This window comes from Varroa destructor, unplaced genomic scaffold (genome assembly GCF_002443255.2).
Source record: "Varroa destructor unplaced genomic scaffold, Vdes_3.0 BEIS01000001.1, whole genome shotgun sequence".
Classification (NCBI taxonomy): Eukaryota; Metazoa; Arthropoda; class Arachnida; order Mesostigmata; family Varroidae; genus Varroa; species Varroa destructor.
The window spans coordinates 7,990,940-8,012,493 of NW_019211454.1; the positions used below are offsets into that span (position 1 = coordinate 7,990,940).

The window sequence follows — 21,554 nt, forward strand, 5'->3', positions numbered from 1 at the left end:
CATTGAACCGAGCAACTGAGAGGCCACTCAAGTAACGTCTTGCGGATGGAGAATACTCTCCTTCATTCGATATCAATCAGCTTCCGAATAACGTGATCATGTTTATTCCCTACGTGTGCATGCCGTGGATATTGCACTTTCGTAAAAGCCGTCAACTTCGTAGGCTGCAGGTCGTCCGTTATGGAGCGGAGAGAGACCTTCTCAGCACGTCAGGAAACGTGAGTCCGGATAGATAGGCGTGCGGTAGGTACCATCACATAGTCTTTTTTTTGCCTAGAAACCCTCATACTAAAAAAGTCTAGTGAAGAGGCAAATTTTTTACTCTTGCCTACTCCATTATATGCTGTAGTATACACATTCGTGGGAAAACTACGTAGCATGAAATGACTCTATCTGTAGCCAAGATATTTGTCCTAATTTGTTTTAATCAGGTCGGTTAAGCCTATGATTAACTTTTTCATGTGACTAACCAATGTATCCGTCTGTGTAGGTGACGAATGTTGACCAACGAAGTTGACCGGAACGTTCCAGCCATATTACTGCAGAAGCTTTGGAAATGGCCTTTTCCCGCTGAAAATCTTATGCTTTCCATACATTCTGCACGGCGATACCTCACTTGTTAAGCACGTGAAGGGCTTGTCGCCAAATAGGCTTAGGCATGATTTCAATCTCGACATCTACCCGGTTCGCGTTTCACTTAATCTAAAAATATTTTTTAGTTTTTATTGTTCTCTATTTCTCATCCAATATTATTACACTATTTTATCTAACCATATAACTAAGAAACGTCCGAATTACCTAATGAATTTCATATTAGTGGATATGCCTATCGTAAGTTTGATTGTGAAAGCCTGGCGGCCTACAATATGGCGCCCTATCCAGAACAATGTAACTCACTTACCTAGCTTTATCGTAGCGCTCAACGAAATATAATACATCATCGTAGATTTTATGCCCCGAATGGAGCGTTTACCTTCCAAAAAAAAAACTAGTGTCTTTGTGTCTGTATTTTAGTACACTCACGTTTCCTTTTTTTAAGATTAAAATGCGTTCAAAATATTTTGTTTCGGCGAAGCCAGTTAAGTAGAAGGTAGTAGACGTAAGTGTGTGTACCGTCGCTAAAGCAGATTATAAAATGTTCCGGTATTTACTGTTTCGATGCGGCCCTACTGTGAAGCGTTCCATCAAATGGTTTGCATACAGTTCCGAACTAAGGCCAGCTTACGTGTCCGTAAGTCTAGTAAGCTATCATTTTAAGACTGCTTTATCATGGGGATTGTTGTGGACGCGCCCAGGTAACCCAAATGTATTGGACATATTACAAGTTAGGTACGCTTAAGTGGAATAGCTTTGTAGGAGGAGTAGCTTTATACAATTGAGTATTCAATTTCTAATATCCACCATCGCTTGTCCCTGGTTCGTTGATTTGGCACCTGGTGGCGCACGTGGCTTTAATCGAATAGGACGCCGCGATATTCAGTTTTCGTAATAAGCCTTAAGACGCACATCAATATATTCTATAATATATCTTTAAATAGTTTAGCTTTAAAACTTTCCAATTTATGGCTACTGTAGGCTATAATTCGTTTTAGTGGCTTTTCGAAGCGTGATTTGTTAATGTTCAGCTTTGCACGCAACGTATTTACAGTGTCTCAATAAGTCAAACCGTGATCGATTGGCTGCACGGTCCTTCAGCAAAGTCGAAGTCCCACTGATGTATATGCATAGGCTTGCATCAGCGATGTTCTTTCTCACAGTTATCTTATTTGCTGTGTGTTTATATTTACGGTTCACGCAAAAAGAAGTCGCCATAAGTGTAGTAGTTAGGAGGCAGGCTTCTGCACACTGGGAGCCTTGGAAGTGTTCGGAGTAAACAATGTACAGGCCTGGCAAAATTCGGCTACCTATTCGTTTGTCTCACTATTTTGTTATTGAATACTGCAAACGTGTTTATAAAACGTTTGTTCTGAGCTCGTTGTTTTTGAATTGTTCGAACCAATTGATGTAGTCGAAATATATATATGCTGCAAAAGAAGGCTGCCTTCTCTTGCAGCATATATATATCATACAAAACGCAGTGTCCTGTTACAATGGCTAACATGGCATTATCTACTGATATTAAATCGTTCCTCTACACTATCAACTGTACTAATGTCGTATTGCTCTGGAAGTTATTGTAATAAGGCAATATTATTAAATAAATTCTAAAATTATTGTCTGATCAAGGCTTTTATAGACTGGCTAACCATTGAAAACACCGAAGTTATTGAAAAAGACCTGTATCTTGAACGCAGATGTATCGACATCTAACGTGGTGTACGACGTTTCGTACTCGACTAATATGTAGAAGACTTTAGACCAGGACGAAACAAATGAATCGGAATAGAACACAGCGTACTATGATAGGGAACCCCGGAAGAAAACCGCAATCCCCGTGATTCCATTTCCTTCGCCTAGTAGCAGCCTAGAGACAAGCTGTCACAAAACAATGCCAAAGAAAGTTCACACAGATCTTGCTATAGCAGATTCGCTGCCCGTCTCGGTTCTGTCGTCTGCGCCTGCACGCAGACAGATGGAGACAGTAGCAAACAAAGAGTTATCTATAGCTGATCATAAGATTTCTCGAGAGATAATCTCATAGGCTCGCTGTGCCTGTTTTGCAAATACGTGAGCCGAATCCTGATCGAAAACAGAAAACGAAGCCGATCGCATCGCCCTTCAATTACTTGTCAAATAATACTCAGTAATAATTTACCATGCCTAAACAACACTTTTTTCATGTTAACTGATGAAACGAAGAAGCCCCTTTTTTTTTTTAGCGGTAGTCTCTAAGAGTTCAAGCTTACTAAGCCAGCGACTCGGTGCGATGACATCATGGTTTTACCAAGTTTTCTCTGGCATTTCGCCACATGGTTGATTCGAATATACATTTGTTCTTCGCGCTTAACTTTACTTCGTGGCTTGAAAAAACGTCAGTAAGTGTATCTCTATTATTTACTCATCATTAACTCACAGCGAGCGTAAAAACTCGAGCACTTTTCAGCTAAACGACGCTTCGAACGAGCATAAAATACCTGTACGACAAAAACATCAGCATGATAGCATATATTATATGTCGCTTATTATCGCTACGTAGTATATGGGAACGAATTGCACGACTCATATATTAGCCATAATTTGATAGAAAGAAAAAATCTACATTTTCTTGTGCTAAAGTAAGTAACTTTTCAATAATTCTGTACAGCTTACTACGCTCATTATAAAAAAAAAAAGCAAACGATCATCCGAATAGTAATTAAAGTGTAGAACTATAGTGATATGTCCGAGATATAGTTTTAACATAGTGTTATTCCAAACAAAAAACAGCTAAAACTCTTTGTGGAAAAATGCTTTTTTTTTTTTTTATTAATAATCCGTTTAACTATTTTTTAGTGCAACCTCTCATAGGCATAGTGATCAATCCCGACATTCGCGCATTTACGCTAAACCGTTAGTCAAAACAGTGTAGACGCAGAAAATATCCAATATTTTCTGCGTTTTCCAATATGGGGTCTTGGCCACATATAGCGCCAGACCACTATCGCGCGGTTTAAAACCTATCATGGGTAGAAAAACGTTAAAGAACTCAACGATTACTCCTTAAATGAAAATTTCCTCCAATTTCTTATAAATCGATCACAGTTTTAGTCTACGTGTGAGCTGTAATAATAATCATTTCCTCTCTCCCATTGTATCACACCGAGGAACCTTGTATTCAATTAAGTTCAATTGATTTTGGGCGGTGTCCATCCACACTAGTCTGAGCGACCGGCAGTAACTTACGCACCTTTATACAGAACAGTAACACTATCAACGGACTCGAATTTTGTAATCATTGACTCCATCTCATAGGATAAAGCATCTCATTAGTTAAATCGACGGTAGGGTTACAAATTTCATCGTCTAAATCGTTGACCATTGGTTATTTATGACGTCCTCTAATTCGTATAGCATTATATGTTCGTCATATATCACCAGGTAGATTGTATCATTGACAGTCAGCGAAAACTACTTTCTCCCAAAAGGTGAACTGTTTCATGATAGTCATTCAAATAAAATATGCACTATAATAATTGTAATAGAGAAAAACTAGTCCTGTTCCTTGTCCGCTCGTAAAACACAACCGTTAACACGAAAGCTACTTGCCTTCGTATTTGAGGTCATAGAGATTATGCATAGGCACTAATTAGCGGCGCTATGTGGTACTAATGGAGAGACATCGTTGGTATCATGACCGAATCACCGTATTCCGTTATTTTACGCGGCACAGTAAGTAATTCGTCGTAAGTTTCATCTAAGCAAAAAAGTTCGATTCTAAGACCTAACGTTGACCTCTTAAAGACGTCCCTTTCATTGAGTTGCCGGCAAAACGATGCAAGGCCTCGTATTGCAGGCTGCAAGCACTTTAAGAAAACTGCTATCGCACTACTTGTATTACCACGTTCAAATCCGCCCATAGAAAAGGTATCACTGCATACTCGTCATAGTTATTAAATAGACTACACAGCGATTTCCAAAGTTCTGTTTCACTCGACCTGGCGTAATCAGCTACTAGAGCTTACTTAATTTTATCGCAGGCAGCTCACAGCCCCTGCTAAACTCCCATACTGCATTGGGCATGCGTTCTCTCTGTTTAATGTAATAACAAAAGATGTGCCGTACCCAAACTTTGCTAGTATATATATTTACTGGATGTTTCCGCTTTTATTCCTAGTTGTATAGAAAGTCGTTTTATGGTACGCCTCTGTAGTTTTATTAATGGCTACAAAGAGCAAACATAATGTTTGCCAATCATTTATCTTTATGACGATTTTTCATTATTTGCACGTTTACTATTTCCATTTGAACAGTAGAGAAAATGGGCATCTTCATCCACACGAAAGCATCTACGCGTCTCATACGGTAAAGAATAGCATATTTCATCTACAGAAAAAAATCAATATATAGCTTCTCTAAGCAATAAAAATTTTCGCTTCGGGAATATATGCCCACATTATCCGCACAAAGAGCTGATGAAGAGGTACAAATTTGACTAGATTGAGACAGGCACCCCGCCTAAGTAGGCTCTACGTCGGTCGTTTTGTCTATTGTAACGGTCGTGTCCCGTTAGTAACCTGTTCCGCAGTCGGTGAAGCCGTGACAGCTTCCGCTGCTAAAGGAGAGGATGGCTGAGCCGCAGTGGATAATATTCGTTGTACTTGTTGCGGATACCCAACCAAAGGCTGATTTGCAACCTGGCGGTCCGTATGGGCGTGCGTTTGCTGTAGATAACTATGAACTGGACTCGTGGTCTGTGAATACCTCTCAGCTGGGTTTAAGGATTGTTGCTGCCCCTGAAATTGGTCTGAGGACTGGGTATCCATTTGAGCTGGCTTTGAGGATTGTTGCTGCCCCTGAGGTTGGTTTGAGGACTGGGTATCCATTTGAGCTGGGTTTGAGGATTGTTGCTGCCCCTGAGATTGGTTTGAGGACTGGGTATCTATCTGAGCTGGGTTTGAGGATTGTTGCTGCCCCTGAGATTGGTTTGAGGACTGGGTATCTATCTGAGCTGGGTTTGAGGATTGTTGCTGCCCCTGAGATTGGTTTGAGGACTGGGTATCTATCTGAGCTGGGTTTGAGGATTGTTGCTGCCCCTGAGATTGGTTTGAGGACTGGGTATCTATCTGAGCTGGGTTTGAGGATTGTTGCTGCCCCTGAGATTGGTTTGAGGACTGGGTATCTATCTGAGCTGGGTTTGAGGATTGTTGCTGCCCCTGAGATTGGTTTGAGGACTGGGTGTCTAGCTGAGCTGGGTTTGAGGTTTGTTGCTGTGTCTGAGACTGGTTCTGGGATTGGGCATACCTCTGAGCTGGGTTTGAAGACTGTTGATATCCCTGTGGATACAGGGACGGGGGATATGTCTGCGTAGGATACGGGGGTGGACCATACGGATTCTTGGAAGTATTCGGTGGTATGACAAACTTGGGTTTCGGATTGGCGGCTGCAGGTCTCGATCGCAAAATCGGCTTAGGTTGTATTTCCACGAAGGGACGTAATCCAGCCGAGCTGTCCGTTTGAGTTTCCGGATCATCATCTTCGCCATGTTTCCCACTTTTAGTTTGCGAGTTGGAAAACCCATCAGAGTCTATTGCTTCGAGGACGGAGCCCTCATCAAACAGTGTCGACTTCAAGCCTTTTTTAAGGCTTTCAATTTCTTTGGGAGAGGTTTCTTGAGTTGACTTTGACAAAAATCTGCTTGTCATTGAGGACACAGGTTCCGTCAAAAGCACTTGTTCACTCACGCCTTTCCCAAGCAACTGCTTAGTGGATGGGCTTACCTAGTAATTTAGATATGGTTATAAGAACAAAAAAAAAAGCACATGTTAACAACTATTAGGACTCACCAACACCCACATTTGCAAAAATATTACATAGCCCGGTTTGTTATATGACGCTAAACTGACTTTCGCCCGTATCAAAATCAGCCAGCATTAACCGTCTCTAAATACGCTTACGGCTTGTCGCGATGGGAATCACTATTAGGAATTGCCACGAAATGCCTCACATTCGTTGTGCTTACCGTTTCTTGAACTGGATCATGAGGAGCTCTTGCAAAGCATGCCACAGCGATTACGAGATTAATTAGGGCAAAAGCAAAAAACAGAAACGCCGTAACAGCGATCCATCCTATTGGAAACCAGGCTCGTTTCAGGTAGTCGATTATATGGTCACGGTCTTTAGGCAGGCGCCACTAAAATACGAAAGACCTGGTAGAACATCTATAAACTTGAGTAAGTGCTATTAAGTATGCAAAAATGTAACTTAATTGTAAACCATCGTGAACTCTGAGATTAACTTTGACTAGCAAGATGTCAGATGCTATCAAAAGATGGGGAACGTTGGAGGTTTCGCTAATCCTTCTCGGAAATTTCACCCTAAGTAACCTCCAACAGCAAGCTTTTAAATCAAACTGCCAATTTATGGCTTTCGTCTATAGTTGTATACAGCTGATATAGAAGCTCCTTTTGCTGGGTCTACGCTTTTGGATGAAGTGTTATCAAAATTAGGAGGTTAAGGGTCATACAGAATTTCTAAACTGTATTATTAAAACGATATCATAGTTTTAAAAATCCAATCTGACCCCCTATTATTATAGGTTTTATGACTATTGCTAGCATTATGTGTACTACTTAAATTAAAAAAGGGGGTTAGTCCATCTCTAAGGCTTCCGTCGAAAGAGTTCAATAGTGAAAATGGTCACTGTTGCTTCTTTCAATGAACCTTCAACATTCTCCTGGGCTTTAATTTGCCTCGTGTGAGAAAGTGAGCGACATACAAGGCGACAAAAAAGACGTAGAAAATAGGCTTACTCCATCCATAATGTCATATAATGATTAGTGGCTAGATACATACTATTTGCTCCCAGTAAACGGGATATATAACCGGTGGCAGATGGGGCTCCTGCAGCGTCGGCAAAAGCCTAAAATTGTACTGTACTCGACGTCGCATGTCAACTACGAATCCGCTCTTCTAAAACAGATTTTACATTAGAAGCAACATCGTATTTTAACGATGCACAATATACACCGATACGTTACCAAGAAGCCTTGACCTAATCGGCTTAGCTGGCTGTTGATCATATAAGCCATTTAGACACAATAGGTAAGCCTAGATTTCAAAAAAACCTAAACGTATACGATAAATGCAATGCCGCCGTATGGCATTCGTTTAAATTCAAGTAGTAAAGGAACGTTCGATGAGTTGTAAATTCAGCATTTGTAGTCAAGATCTCTTAGCATTAATTGTCCAGATGAGGACCTATTGTCGTATCCTGCAAGTTGACTTCAATATCGACAGGCACAGTGTAATGGTATTTTGACATACTAAATTAGACCTACTAAGATCTCGATCCACGACAAAACATTCCACTAAGAATAAATTTATAAAAGCAGCCATATTTGTTGTTGAATACACAACTGGACAATTGAACACATAATTTTTGGCATTTTAGCCACTCCCTGTTCTCATAGCGACAAAAATAGACCCCCAAATCCGGGTTAAAATTGCTGCGCTTATGCGAAACGATACAGGTTATTCGCTTTTTATTAAATGTAAATTAATGCTGGACGATCGTTCACTGAGCCTATCTGTTTTTTTGGCAGATTTTAAAGTCTGCAACCCGAACGCGTAGAAATGACCCACACTAGAGAAATTCGGGATTTGTTTGAGTACAGCTCTTCTTAAACTTATCGAAACTATCGACTTCTTGGAAAAAGTTACCGCTTGGTCGCGAAAAAGGCAGAACAGTGGATTTCCAATAAACAGAATAAGTATAAGACAAAAACGTGATCCTTTGGCGTACTTGTTTGACTACTCGAAACAATAAGAACTCTTCGTATCGTTCTTTTTTTAGAAGACAAAGTCGAGAGTTTGTTTCTGCATTAATCAAAATAATCAGACGAGTGCAAATCTCCTATAAAATTACCTGTAATCGGCCGGATAAGGAAACACTGTTGCACTTGAGACAGTGACAGACTATGCTGACTTACCGCATGAACATCGATATAAAAGCCATGCTCGTACTCATTTGGGGCCAGCCCGCTGATCTGCTGAGTGAGTGTTGGATCTCCATTTAAAAAGTGCGGGGAGCTCAGTATCACCTGGCTTGCGTACCTTGTGAGGTTATGGTCCTGCATATAACACAAGGTTGCATCGAAAGTTCCTTGTCTATGCGTCGGATTGGGACTATAACAGCTGAAAAGGAAGACACGAGGCAAATAAAACTTACATATTAATAACATTGGTGTACTCTATGCGTATTTATACAATTAACAGATGAAGATGTGAATGTGGTAAATTAGCCTTAGAGAAGTCAGCTGCCATCTCATGCTGGCCAGCAGGAGGATCTCAAAATGATTCACATCCCTCTGCAAGACCAAGTAAAGTGCTTGCGAAAATGTCTATATTTTCCACGACGTTGTCAGCGGAGGCACAGATTTTCCAAAAAGATAGCAAAAAAACAGACTTCTAATAATCCGATATTCTTGTAGATAGAACATCAATGACCGTGTGCAGCCCCATTAATGAAGAGCCGCGTTTTAGTTAGGGATCACACCGAGCTATCAAGGAGCTAGATGATACTTCTAAAAAAATAACGTGCCATTCAATAGGTATCGCAGTGGTTGAAGTTGGAAGTCCCCTTAAAAGCCGAAGAGCCATTAGAACTGACGTAGATCCTGCTACCGTTATTAACAACTGCAACAGAAGCATCCGATGGCATCGTACGAGGTATTTCTGTTAACCTTCAAACTTAAGAGGTTACGCGCAGTATCAGCCTGACCGGGAATTTTATTTTTAACAATCTATGCCGATCCCGTCATCACCTATAGTTTTCCAAAGCGGCGTACCTATCCAAAGCCGGATCGCCTGTTTCACTGAACAGATCTGCAAGTGCCTTATAACGGACGATAGGCTCCCCTAAACGTAAAAAGCGATCCTTTAGATATAATCTCCACGGTTTGCACAATGATCGGCGGAAGATCTTGACGATTAATGGTGGATACAGTGTGGGTTGATAGAATTCGCCATCTGCAATAAATTACATGTTAATATTTAGAATAGGACTTTTCTGTTGTTCGAGTTGTCGAGGAATACTTGATTGGATATCAGGACTAGTAAACTTGGTAAAATGTTTGAAACTTCATTAATTGCATGTAATCATACTGGCATAGAGTACGTATTGCTTACTTGTGCCGTCTAAGTTACTGCAAGCAGGCTTAAAGTAGTTGAGGGTTCTGAAAATGAAATTGGCCTTACGGTTTAGTAACATCGCTCTTGAAATGAACAACTAAATTACGGTAACATTACGATAGCAGTATGAAACTAGGACTTACTGCTTTTCCAGCCACCTAGTAAATAGTTGGACCGAAACACTAACAACTCGACGTTTATTTAGCGATTCAATAATATTGGCTATTTGTTCTTTTCTCTTATATCCCTGATTTTTTCGGACATTTCGGAACAAATTTTCAAGTCTAACTTTACACAATACGAAACTAAAAACAACTAACTTGCTATTTTGCCATGAATAATAGGCGTTGGTGTCTTTGGAACGTCCACTTCGACCTGTATATACTTGATATTTTGTGATGCTTCCATTATTAGGTCGGAGATAAGAGACGAGGCTGCCGGGAAATCGCAAGATGTCCGCCCACTCGTTGTTCTCCTCATAGCTATATTAAACACGAACGGGAAGCAGTAAAAACCGACGGCAAAATTGGCCATCACCTTACCGTAAATGTCGTTAAGCTCGATACGATTGGATTAATCGTATGTGATTTTGCCGTATAGATTATGTTCTTTTTTTTTACGAGATCTTCGAACTTAAGCAATTTAAATCATGTCCACGCAAAAGTAGTTGATATACCGATTTAACAGTGCTACAGTTTATTTGCCCCATATGTGTACCTGACATTTGCCGCCTGCGAGACCTGCTTGCCAACTACGATTCTTTATCACTGTCGCCGACGGCTATCAGACATTGAATTGTTTCGACAATTCCTTCACAATGTTTACAGATCATTAAATATGGTCAGCATCGGAGATAAGTTACGATGGAATACGTGAGGATATGGTCTGTCGGAAATCTTAAGGCTCATTTAACGAAGTCGGGCCCCTTCAGAATGCTACGCTTATCGAAATCTCGATACATAGTTTTCGCTTTTCACTTCAAAGAGGCTTGGAGCTGCGCCCGTTTGATAAAACTCTGATTTCAAGAGAAAAATTACCTCATAACTTATTTAAAATTTGCGTCCTTCGGCTAGGACGAGTTCAGTCGGCATTTTTTTAAGGCGCTGTTGATTTGCTTAATCATAAACAAAGAGCAAGGGTTCAAAAGGATTCAGTATTTTGGTAGAATACAAAATCTGTTGATAATGGAAAGCCACGGCAAACATAGTAGACATGGTTAGAGTACCATCAATATGAAGTTATGCAGGAAAAATAAACAGATTTCCTGAGTAATTAGAAATGAGTATAACAGGTAAAGAATTCGACAATTATGACCCAACAAGAACTAAAAAACTCAGCTTAAGAAAAGCATAAAAAAGCTAACTAATTTCTGCATAACTTTAAATATCGATCGGACGGGATGGGCTTTACTTGTCCCCTGCACAGAAAAAAAAAAAGTTTGTACTTAGGTTGTGTAGTTAGATTGGCGACAAATGACCACGCCTTTTACGTGAAGCTCGCCATTATCGAGACGACTGTAAAGAACGTTAACTATCACCTAATGTGTATATATATATACACCTCTAATTATCATTTATCTATCACAAATTGGTCGTTGTCGTTCGTTTTTTGTAATCTACTCAAATGCTTCAAAATTAACGATAGCGGTTGGCGATGCGGAACGTAAAATTTTTAATAGCGTCAGCTTTGAGCAAGTAGAGCTTTCGCCATCCTAAAATTACCTATATCACTACTGCGAAGTTCTTAATAATTCGTTTTGCTTCTGATTACCCTTCGTAGAGCAGCTTCCGAACTGTCATATTGAAAAACACCGTCATATTGCCTGAAATGTTTTTTAAGTGCGGCTTCTCTTGCAGCATATCCAACAGCGTAATGGCATAAAGGTCGATGGTAAAAATTGTATCGTCCAGAGTTCCCTTAGACATATTCGGTTCGAAATAATAAGCGTTTACTTCAGTTGTTTCAACCAGGTCATGGTACCAGGAGCTATTTCGCTGTGTCACTGTTCTGGAACGGAAGCGTTAACAATGTTAAGATGAGTTAAAAAAAAAAAACGATGAGATTTTTTTAATAGGAACATTTGAAGTGAACTTTTAATCGTCACGGCTTTAAAAGCGTAAGTTTGTTCGAAATAACTTTTGCTCCATAGTGTGTGCTTCATATAATTTCGTATAGTAGCGTAATTTGATTGAAATTTGTGTTACTCACTTGAATACGTAGGGGCCGAGCTCGGTTACGATGGGCCGTTTGCCTCTTAGTATATCCTCGTAATTCGTCAGGTTGAACATATAAATCGATTGATAAGTAGGCACTGGAGAATTTACGTATGCATCGTACGCTTTGGAATCTTCATCCATAGATTCAGCTACGTCGGTCATTTCCTGGTAGATGGCATAGGTCAAACTAACTATTCCGATCGGGACGAGAAAACCCACGACAGCTACTCATACGAACGGAATGTGCAGGAAGTTCATTAAGTCTTGAACGATTAAAAAAAGAGTCTAACAGACTCTCGGTGTATAATAGCATCGTAAATTATTGTCGACTAATTCTAGCTGACGCAATCGGATCAATCCATTATCGATCTTATTGTGTCAGTTAAAGCGTACGACGTTGCTTTAGTTGCGACGGTTATTGCTATGTTCGTTTTTGAAAGACAGGAGTGATTCAAGTAATGGCGCCAGCTGTTGTGATACAGATGAAGGGCACGTTTTTAATAAGCTTACACACCTAAAACTATACATTGAGCTTCAGGCGTACATTTCTGTCAGAATATCGAATTCAATGCAGCAAACACCTGATCGAAGCTTTAGATACTGCTTCAAGAAATCTGCACTGTTACACAATGCATTTATATTCAGTCGGTTGGTTCAATGCACCTAGGTCACTTTTCCATTTAAGCCATATTGTCCAGGATGTCTCCATATACCAGAATGAAATGGCTAAAATACAACGCACCTAACGGTATCTGCATAGACATTATGTTGCTCCCCTAGACGTACGTCGGTCTCGCTAGCCCGGCGATACTTCGAAACATCACACTTATGCTCTACGTGATAATAGCTGTCCATCACAAACACAACGTTATCTAAACGAATTCAAACGCCGCCAAAGCTACCGGAATCGCTGAGTTCAAACAAACAAACAAATGGGCTTATGAACTAAATTATTAACGTAGAGTAGCTCATGCCAAACGAACACTGTTGTCAAGTGTTGAGTTGTGTCGATAGACATTATCCACCTATGTGAGGTCCCTGCACGACGACCAGCGATGGTTTGAAGTGCCTAAAAAATCGTTGATGACAGGACGTCATCTCGTACCGAATATCGAAAAGTGTAGCTGAGTAGCCCGACAAGAGTACATCCTAGCTGAATGCAAAACGGTTTGTCAAGTTACCTTGCATACTATTAGAATATTAAATTGCCCGACAAGTGATCCGGATTCCTCAATTTTTTTTTTAAATTTTTAGAGCCATATTTTTAGAGCGTACCACAAATTTTAGAACGTTTTCTCTGCATCGCTTATAAGACTGGCTAAAATTAATATTGTAATATATATAATTAATAAAAATCATAGCGAATTTGTCTACATATGCTACCAGTGTCGTTACTGACTGCTTATAACCATCATTTACCGTGAATTTAAGACCTGAATCACTCATTAATCATTTTCAAAAGACTAACTCACTTTTCAACAGTAACAATGCGTCGATTGATTTGGTTCTTACGAAGTGTCCATACGAAGCATTCTAGTGAAGTTACATTTTGGCAGCTGAAGATTTTTCTGTAAAGTTCAGATTTGCGCTGGCACTTTTGGTCCGCTATCAAAATCTGGTTCTGCCGTTTTTTTTCCTTGTATGGGATGTACTTTACCACGCTAATACCTACCAATATCGTTTGACGTACGTTCACGATCAAAACGTTATTTTCGAATTAAATTTAAAAAAAAATTATTTGTGAATAGTTAAAATTTAAGGTTTTTAAGCTATAATCACAGTTGACAATCACTATAATAAACAATCACTACTACAAAAAATGACCCTTCTATATTCGTTATTATTATATAAAATATTTCGTTAAAGTGTCTGCTTTGTTATTGTTCTAGAAATAAGGCCGTTTTACCATAATAATAATAATAATAATAATAAGTTTTAGAAAAAAAAATCCGAACTAATTTATTAGCCCAATTTAATCATATATATGAAGGAAATCCATTTGCATCATTGCGTATCTTTAAATAGCCCTGATATAGATTTCGACAACAGCTCTGCGTCCTAACTTGCATAGGAAACGAGAGTTCGATATCAACGCTACAGAGAGTAATGCTGTTCCGTGCCTCTAGTTCATATTGCATTGACGTTACGTTAATGGAACTAATTACGGTAGCTTAACTGAGTTGTAATGGTGCGAAGTAAGAAGTTGGAGTTAACTTAGAGTGACTAGATATTAGAGCAAAGTTCCATTATTATACATTGCTTAGCAGCATATCGTTACGAGTATTACAGTGTTGAGCTGTAGGTGGTACCTGCACAACAATGGAATGGCGCGTTTATCTCTGCTATGGACACAACTGGTTACGAACGGAATGACTGCTGAATGCCTTTGTCAATGCTTCAATTTCTATATTGTGATTATTAGTAAACAATTAAAAAAAAATACAGACAGCCGTTAGCTTTGTATCATTTTTCAAAATAAATATAATTTCGTCTGCTTATTGTGATTTACAATTTTACGTTGTGAAAACGAAAACATGTGAGCCCTATAAGTCTGTTACGGAAAGATATATCTGTAGCACCTTGTCATCGATAAACGTTGAAATACAATTTTAAGAAAAGACCAAATAACCGGTTTGAGTTCTATATCGGGTTAGTATTATCCATTTTATATAGAAAAAGTTTAGTAACTATAGCAATTAGAGGGGAGTAACATGTCCTTAGTGAATAAGGTCAAACGCACAAAATGTCAAATGCATTTAATAGGCGCCGTTTTAATGCGCCATTAATAAGTAGATTAGTTGGAATCGACTGTCTGTACCTCGAAGGGTTACGACATACGCTTACTGGGTTGCAGCGTCACGCACCAGAAAATTATGGGAGCTGTCAGGCGCGACGTCCTGATTCCCTCGCCCTCCCGAGGGCACCTCGTCCTAAGGCCACCTCAGCCAGACAGAGCCGAGTATCGAAGGTGACACGTTGTATCTAAACGTTCGCTTCCCTGTGAACTTCTGTCTTACACATCCGTACTTACCTACACATTAATTTACCTTTGTGGATTACTGCTTTTCGGTTCTATGTTAACAGTACGTGTCTGCCAAATGTGTATATGTTAACCGTTAAGTGATAACCGTAAAAATTAATAAGTAGGTATTATAGTTATTTCACATTATTTTTGATAAGAACATCGTGGACGAGTGTGATTTATTGGGGTTCAAGCCCTGCTTGAAGCCGCGGCTAAAGTCCAACGGCTTTCTTGTCCGTGTACTAACCGGTTTAGAACACCCTGTGGTGTAGAAAACATATTAAATAACGCTGCTATACGAGGACACCATATTGTACAGTTCTATAAAAAAAGTGCTGATACATTCTTTTCATGTTACAGTTTACACACATGACGAACTTTCGACGTTTTCAGTTGCATTAAATATTTTTTTCTACTCTGTTGTAATTTAGAAAAGAAAATCACCTAGATTATGTTTGACTTGGTAAATATGTATATAAACGAATAGAGCACAAACGTTCAATTTTCGTAAAGGTCGAGAGCTTACGAAAACGAACCGAACCGTACGTTTTTGGCCAGCGATCTACTTTTATTTGCTTTATATGCACCAAGTTTAGATGGTAAGGATTGAGCGCACTTAAAGCTACAATAGAATGTAATGGAATAGTTCATATGTACGAACAAAAAACGTTTTCATTCAAGGTCATATAAACTTGTACGTGCTTATTACAATGACGCTATTTGAGGCATTTGTCTCGTAAAGTTCTCAAAAGACTCGCTGACTACGTGCACAGTATTTTATCATTTCGCCAGTAACTAAATCTACTTACTGTTGTAGGTATTCTAGGAATAACAATTGAAGGACATATTTGCAGGTTGTGTGACTGCGACATTGAGCGCGCGCGTATTGCGCGCCTGCCTTAGTGTCAGTAAAAGCGAAGACACGTTAGAGCTGAGAGTCATGAGGTACCCGAAGCCAAGGGTCGACCAAAAACCAATAACCTATTAGTAAATGAAGTAAGGGCGTTTACTAACTGCATTAACGTCCTTAATCTGTAAATCATCGAACGGTCCCCACATTGGGTGATCCGGACCACGATGGAGTATATTAATGAAGATATGGAAGCCCCTTCGCAAGAATTCCCCTTTCACTAAATGTGAGCGTAGGCGCTTCTCTTACGAATTGGCAAATATAGATTGATCTTGGTGAGTCAACAATGAATCATGGCTGTATAGTTTAATGTTGTTTTCTATCAAAGCAGTTGTTACCGGCCTCCTTTGTCCGAAATATATTCAATTGCCGGCTTGTATGACCATACACTTCCGTGAATTCGACAACAGGACCTGCCTTATGGCCATATCGTGTACTTCCTACTTTTCTTTAAATAAACCATTTGGTTAATTTAAATATCCGCCAATTCAAATACCAAACAATTGTCGGTTTTAAGGAGACTGATTAGGCATAGACCAGCAATGAAACCTACAACACTATATTGTTGGTTAATAATGGTCCTCAGTATAATTACCCCATTATAGTTCGGTGGAAGCAGGTTGCCTATTAAACTAAAAACACACGATGTCACTCAGAAACCACCGTAAACATACATTCGTTTTATGCTGCAAGGAGCCGCCCGTTTAAAGCAATGCTTGACCACTGCCATGGAAACAGGTATAAAACTCAAAAAATGTATTTATTATTATCAAATAAAGCACTTCGTTTAACGTTTGTTTAATATTTCGCGCGTTATCGTGCGGCTGTCATACCTTTACAGGAACAAAACGTAACTATCATCGATCTAAAATTATAAAAGATGCCTCACATACGCAGACGATCGAAGCGACCTTCGATAGCGCAAGTTACTTCCGTTCCTGAAGCGGAAGAACTACTCGTTCAGGATGAGGATAAAATTCACGTTCCTCGAGCCACCAAAGACCCCTGGTGGATCAGCGCACTCGAGGTACCGCACGAGGGTTTGGCTATTTTCAATTTACCCCCTAGAGTGAGGCACTCAAACCTGCTGCTGATATATACGTTCTTGCTGTGTAACCGAATAGTTGAATCATCACGTAGCTTCTACATGAGGAGTGAATATATTCGGGTTAATAACCAGCTTTTGACGTTAGCACATTTTCAGTTTCGTATATCCATACGGTTTTCTGGCAATGGCGCCGCGTTGAAACCTGTGCCAACTGATAGAGACGATTCTTGGAATAGGCAGAATTTTCCATACTGCGAGTCTGATGAAAACCATTGCACGATTGCAACAATAAAGGTGTTTCATAAAGATCTATATCTCAACCCTTACAAGGAGCTATACGCTTATTGCACACAGTCCTGTACAGCATAGAATTTCACTCACGTGCTAAACATTCTAACTAAGCAGGATTTGGCCGATGACCGTTCCGTGTTGTTGTTAAATACTATTTCAAGCCAAAGTTTCATTTGTTTTTTTTTTTTTGTTAATCATAAATATTCCAGGTATCACGGATAATTATCGCTATTTTCATGCTCCTTTTTTTGTGCCTGCTAAAAACACGAAGCTTAATGTGAATGAATAGAGTTGGGGTTTTGTTGCTAACCTTTCAGGTGGCGTGTGTCATTCTTCTGATGTTCATGCTCTGGTTTTGTTGGCGGCACGAGGACCTCGTCCATTTGCATACTGCAAAAGTGTACGCCCATTTGGGTCACGCCTCGGCCCAGCACGTTCTAGCTCATCGATATCTCAATGGATCAGGCGAGTTAACTAGAGCAGGTAAAACTTAGGAAAAATGAACTAGCGTAAATGAGCTAGTGGGTAGTAGTTTCGGCGAAATAAAATCCACTCGTTTGGGCCAAGTCCTACGCTCATCGGCCCATGCCGGGTATATGTTATTCTGGAGGATCCGATTATGCGTCCACTATATTACTCAATCTTTCTTTGCAAAAACGGTGTAAACGAGCTTTGTCCTTTATCACTGATAGATACATTCGCTGCTTAATATCTGGCTATTGCTTTATACAGTCAGTTTTCAATAGGACACATCTGTATTACATCACTGTTTATTTTACTTCAATAGATAATGTTTTCTTTCTATTAGTTATAGATTAACACGCATAGTTATATGGGAGCAGTAACCTTAATGTTGGTTTAAGGTTATATAAACTAGTAAAAATACCCATTTGTCGTTCACCCATTGTCGGTCTAAATTCTGTGCCTGGAGTTGCATTTCTTAGCTTTTCATTTTAGCAAGGGCATGCGCTTAAACCTGCCTTTAACCCCGTTTTATTACTTAGGCGTAGAGAAGGACCACGCGGAGGCCATGAGATGGTTCCGGAAGTCTGCTGATCAAGGCCACGCCCATTCCGCGTACAACCTAGCTGTTGGTCATATGCAGGGCCTGGAAACGGATGTTCAGAAAGGGTCAGTAGATGTGGACAATTTGAAGTTTTTGTCGAATACTATAATACTTTTTTATTTATTCACGCTGAATAATAATATGAAATATATTACCTTGTTGTGACACTATTGAAAAAATAGAGACTACTGAATGGGGTATTCGGTATGCATCGTATGCAATATGACTTGTCGAATACAACGACCAATACAATTAGCAGCGCACAAATTGGTACTTTTGAGGCTGGATTTGGCGGGCAGTTAGAGCTTAAAGCGGTAAGAAAAAAAAAAGGAAGGTTCACAATTATTAAGTAAATAGGGTCATACTTAAACAAAACCGGTAGGCATAGAGTTGACGCAGAATCTTCCGATTCTTGACAGGCCTTCGGCCTAGATTTCCGTGTATTTTTTGAGTTTCTTGAATATTACTACGGCTACTGTGAGGTGCGCGAGCTCCACTTGCTTGCCTCCTCTGACATTATAATGTATATATATGATTTGCGTTTTATATGTGGTACCACCGAAAGGCATTGTTTCAGGTGTTCTAACACGAAACAAAATGTTTTCACGCCCAAATTCGAGCCCGGTCGGCCACTTGCCCCTTAGTATATAATCATAGGCAGATTCATCATACGAACAGTGTTGGAAAATGGTGGCATCTTTTTCCTCTCGTAGAACACATCGTTCGCTTTCAAATGAAGCCACAAACGATCTTATGTCCCAGATTACGGTCATACGATTAGATAGATAGCTTGGCGGAGCAATTTTAAAAAACGATGTACCAGGCTCGATCACGCGAATTATGCCAAGCTGGCATTATCTGAACGCGTGATAAATACGTATTCAGTTTTAAGTTCGTCAAACTCATGGAACTTTTTCACAGTAAGCAAGCGCACTATTGACGTTTTATGTTTTGATATATATTTCTACTAATAGATTGTTCGAATTTGATTTGTTTACGACAGTAAGTTAAAGAAAGCTTGGTGATAATATCGAACAAGCATTGCCTGAACTTTGGTGACATTAACCACACAACGATTACTGAAGGAGATAACTAGGACACTTATCTTACAATTTCAGTAATGTATATTTATATGTATTTTGTATATTTCACCGGTATATTTAGGTAGAGTTAGATTTTTTTTTGTGAAAATAGCGCTGATCCATGACATCGGGCAATCTTACAGGGAGGCTAAAAAATTGATCAAGCATGCAATGAATCATGGCGTCCATGAGGCGCATCACATCTACCATACCGTTTGTATAACAGGACAGAAATGCGATCATTGAACCGTGTCCCCTGTATTGTGTGTGGAGCACTACGACGAAGGCGGCTTATTCTTCCTAATATCATTCTACTCATGAAGTAAAGATTGCATCAATAAAGTCGATCGAAGCCTTTCTCTACGAAGCTAATATTGAAGATCATAAGCGAAACTTAATTTTTTTTTATATTGCAAACATCATTACTATGTACAAATAGAACTTTTGACATGTTAAATTAGTCGATTTAGGCTGGCAAGCATTTCGTTACTAATCAGCGCAAGGCTTTAATAATGATCTTCATTAACAAAGTTACACGCAGGCCAACCGTTTCCAGTAGCTCATATATGGATCTCGATCCGATGTGAAGGATTCATCGGACGGGTTCAGTTTGGGAGTACATACATGCTATTAGTATAATGGTTCTATTTGTAGCGAAATACATAGGCGGAATGTGGTTTTCGCAAGCCTGCCTTAGGTGCTGGCCTCTTACTCTGTGTCCAGAAATGCAGTGTCCTAGTTATTAAGAGTATGCAACTGCATAATGATACCAGGGTCTGAGTTTTGCTTTTTCCTGGAAACGCTTCTTAGATGATTAAGACTGAACCATAACGAGGTAAAACTCATATTCAGCCATCATAACCGTAGTAGAAGTAGCGTAACAGTAGATTCAACACCTATACATAACAGGTATAATTTACGAATAAAATAATGCCACGAAAACCTGATCTGTTTTGTGTCGTCTTTAAGAGGTGATCAGTCTTCTCAAAGCGTGCCTAAACTGACGGACCCTGATACGAATTTTCACAACTATCGACACTTTCAGTCCTTCGAATAGTCTAATCAGAATCTTCAATACGAAGACAATCAATATCCTTCGCTACTTCCATCAATATGCTTCCATCGTTTCAGCGTAGCAGTTTGCGACGTTTTTCCCGTTCACTTTCATTGTCATTGAATCGGTATCCAAGCAAACACTAGTTTCTGTGCGTTCTGCTGGGTCGGCTGATAATGCACCGAAGATATGTTTTTAAACGAATCGTTACATGTGCCAGCTCGTCATTTACGTATACGCCCTAAATAAAGGTCCCTCGCTGACAGGTGGTAACTTATGCATAGTTTAAAAGTCTAGCCAATGTTACTTGCAAAAATAACTGTAGGGGACACGCGTAACAGATTTTGATCACTCGAAACGGAATTTCAGTTGTCGCTAGTCCGCCTCTCACCATAACTTTGCTACGCATGTAATTTTCATATCGGATGTTTCATCTCGGAAGGACGTAAAGCGAGATTGGCGCGAGTACAGCATGGACGTTGCATTGCACGTCTTTCTATTGCATTGCATTCGTTCAATACACAAATTTCGCGTAGGACATGCCAATCCTGAAGGTAGGCTTTCATTAAGACCTGCATAATCTTCTTTAGTATTATGCTATTCTTAATGTTTGAACGTTTGATTAAGATTTAAACTTTCGACCATAGATAACTTAACAGATACTCTATAAGCTATTATATTCGCTAGATTTATAAGTTTAATTCGTCTTGTAACTTCAGCAGTTGTATTTTGCGTCACCGTTTTATATGCAACTTCAGCTGCTCATCTTGGTAAGTTGAACTTCCGAATAGACACGTCGTCACCTTATCGTTTAAGTATCTCGATAGTGTACAAATAGCTTTTGGTAACGACTGACATCTTTTAAGATCGAATCACTGCAATGACTCGTAGTGCATGCCGTTAGTATAATATAATACATACAAAAACTTTACTTCGTAAACGAATTAATCATATTATTTTATTTGCTGTGTCACTTTATTTGTCACGTTGGTTTAGACCCAGTTTGCCTGAACTACAAGTCCCTGTGTTTATTAGACGTTCATTTCTAAATTATGCTTCTTGCTAACGATCTACCGTGAAGCAAAGGTACTCGGCTA

The 21,554-nt window shown here is 39.5% G+C and overlaps 2 protein-coding genes across 19 annotated transcripts; one reads left to right on the forward strand and one right to left on the reverse strand.

The window, feature by feature from the left end:
- The first annotated feature begins 41 nt into the window (after window positions 1–41).
- On the forward strand, window positions 42–20,350 carry LOC111245094 (uncharacterized). 9 transcript variants are annotated; one of them, XM_086977963.1, is made up of 7 exons: window positions 14,505–14,633; window positions 14,839–15,067; window positions 15,861–16,191; window positions 16,758–16,943; window positions 17,573–17,738; window positions 18,260–18,386; window positions 19,547–20,350. In XM_086977963.1, the coding sequence occupies exons 4-7, from the start codon at window positions 16,797–16,799 to the stop codon at window positions 19,647–19,649; spliced, it is 543 nt and encodes a 180-aa protein (XP_086834089.1). In that variant the 5' UTR covers window positions 14,505–14,633; window positions 14,839–15,067; window positions 15,861–16,191; window positions 16,758–16,796; the 3' UTR covers window positions 19,650–20,350. The 9 variants fall into 9 exon arrangements, with proteins under 9 accessions (XP_022648688.1, XP_022648709.1, XP_022648680.1 ...); XM_022792953.2 differs by lacking the exons at window positions 14,505–14,633; window positions 14,839–15,067; window positions 15,861–16,191 and adding exons at window positions 42–218; window positions 491–1,231; XM_086977964.1 differs by lacking the exons at window positions 14,505–14,633; window positions 14,839–15,067 and adding an exon at window positions 13,017–13,151.
- Window positions 3,374–13,552, reverse strand: LOC111245055 (uncharacterized). Of its 10 annotated transcripts, none has more exons than XM_086977946.1 (10): window positions 13,457–13,552; window positions 11,977–12,208; window positions 11,539–11,775; window positions 10,089–10,250; window positions 9,766–9,812; window positions 9,426–9,606; window positions 8,568–8,772; window positions 7,432–7,548; window positions 6,599–6,769; window positions 3,374–6,356 (listed from the first exon to the last, which is right to left on the reverse strand). In XM_086977946.1, the coding sequence occupies exons 2-10, from the start codon at window positions 12,144–12,146 to the stop codon at window positions 5,124–5,126; spliced, it is 2,523 nt and encodes an 840-aa protein (XP_086834072.1). In that variant the 5' UTR covers window positions 12,147–12,208; window positions 13,457–13,552; the 3' UTR covers window positions 3,374–5,123. The 10 variants fall into 10 exon arrangements, with proteins under 10 accessions (XP_086834072.1, XP_086834073.1, XP_022648578.1 ...); XM_086977947.1 differs by having other exon boundaries at window positions 11,977–12,149; window positions 13,457–13,537; XM_022792843.2 differs by lacking the exon at window positions 13,457–13,552 and adding an exon at window positions 13,166–13,187.
- Window positions 20,351–21,554: the final 1,204 nt, after the last annotated feature.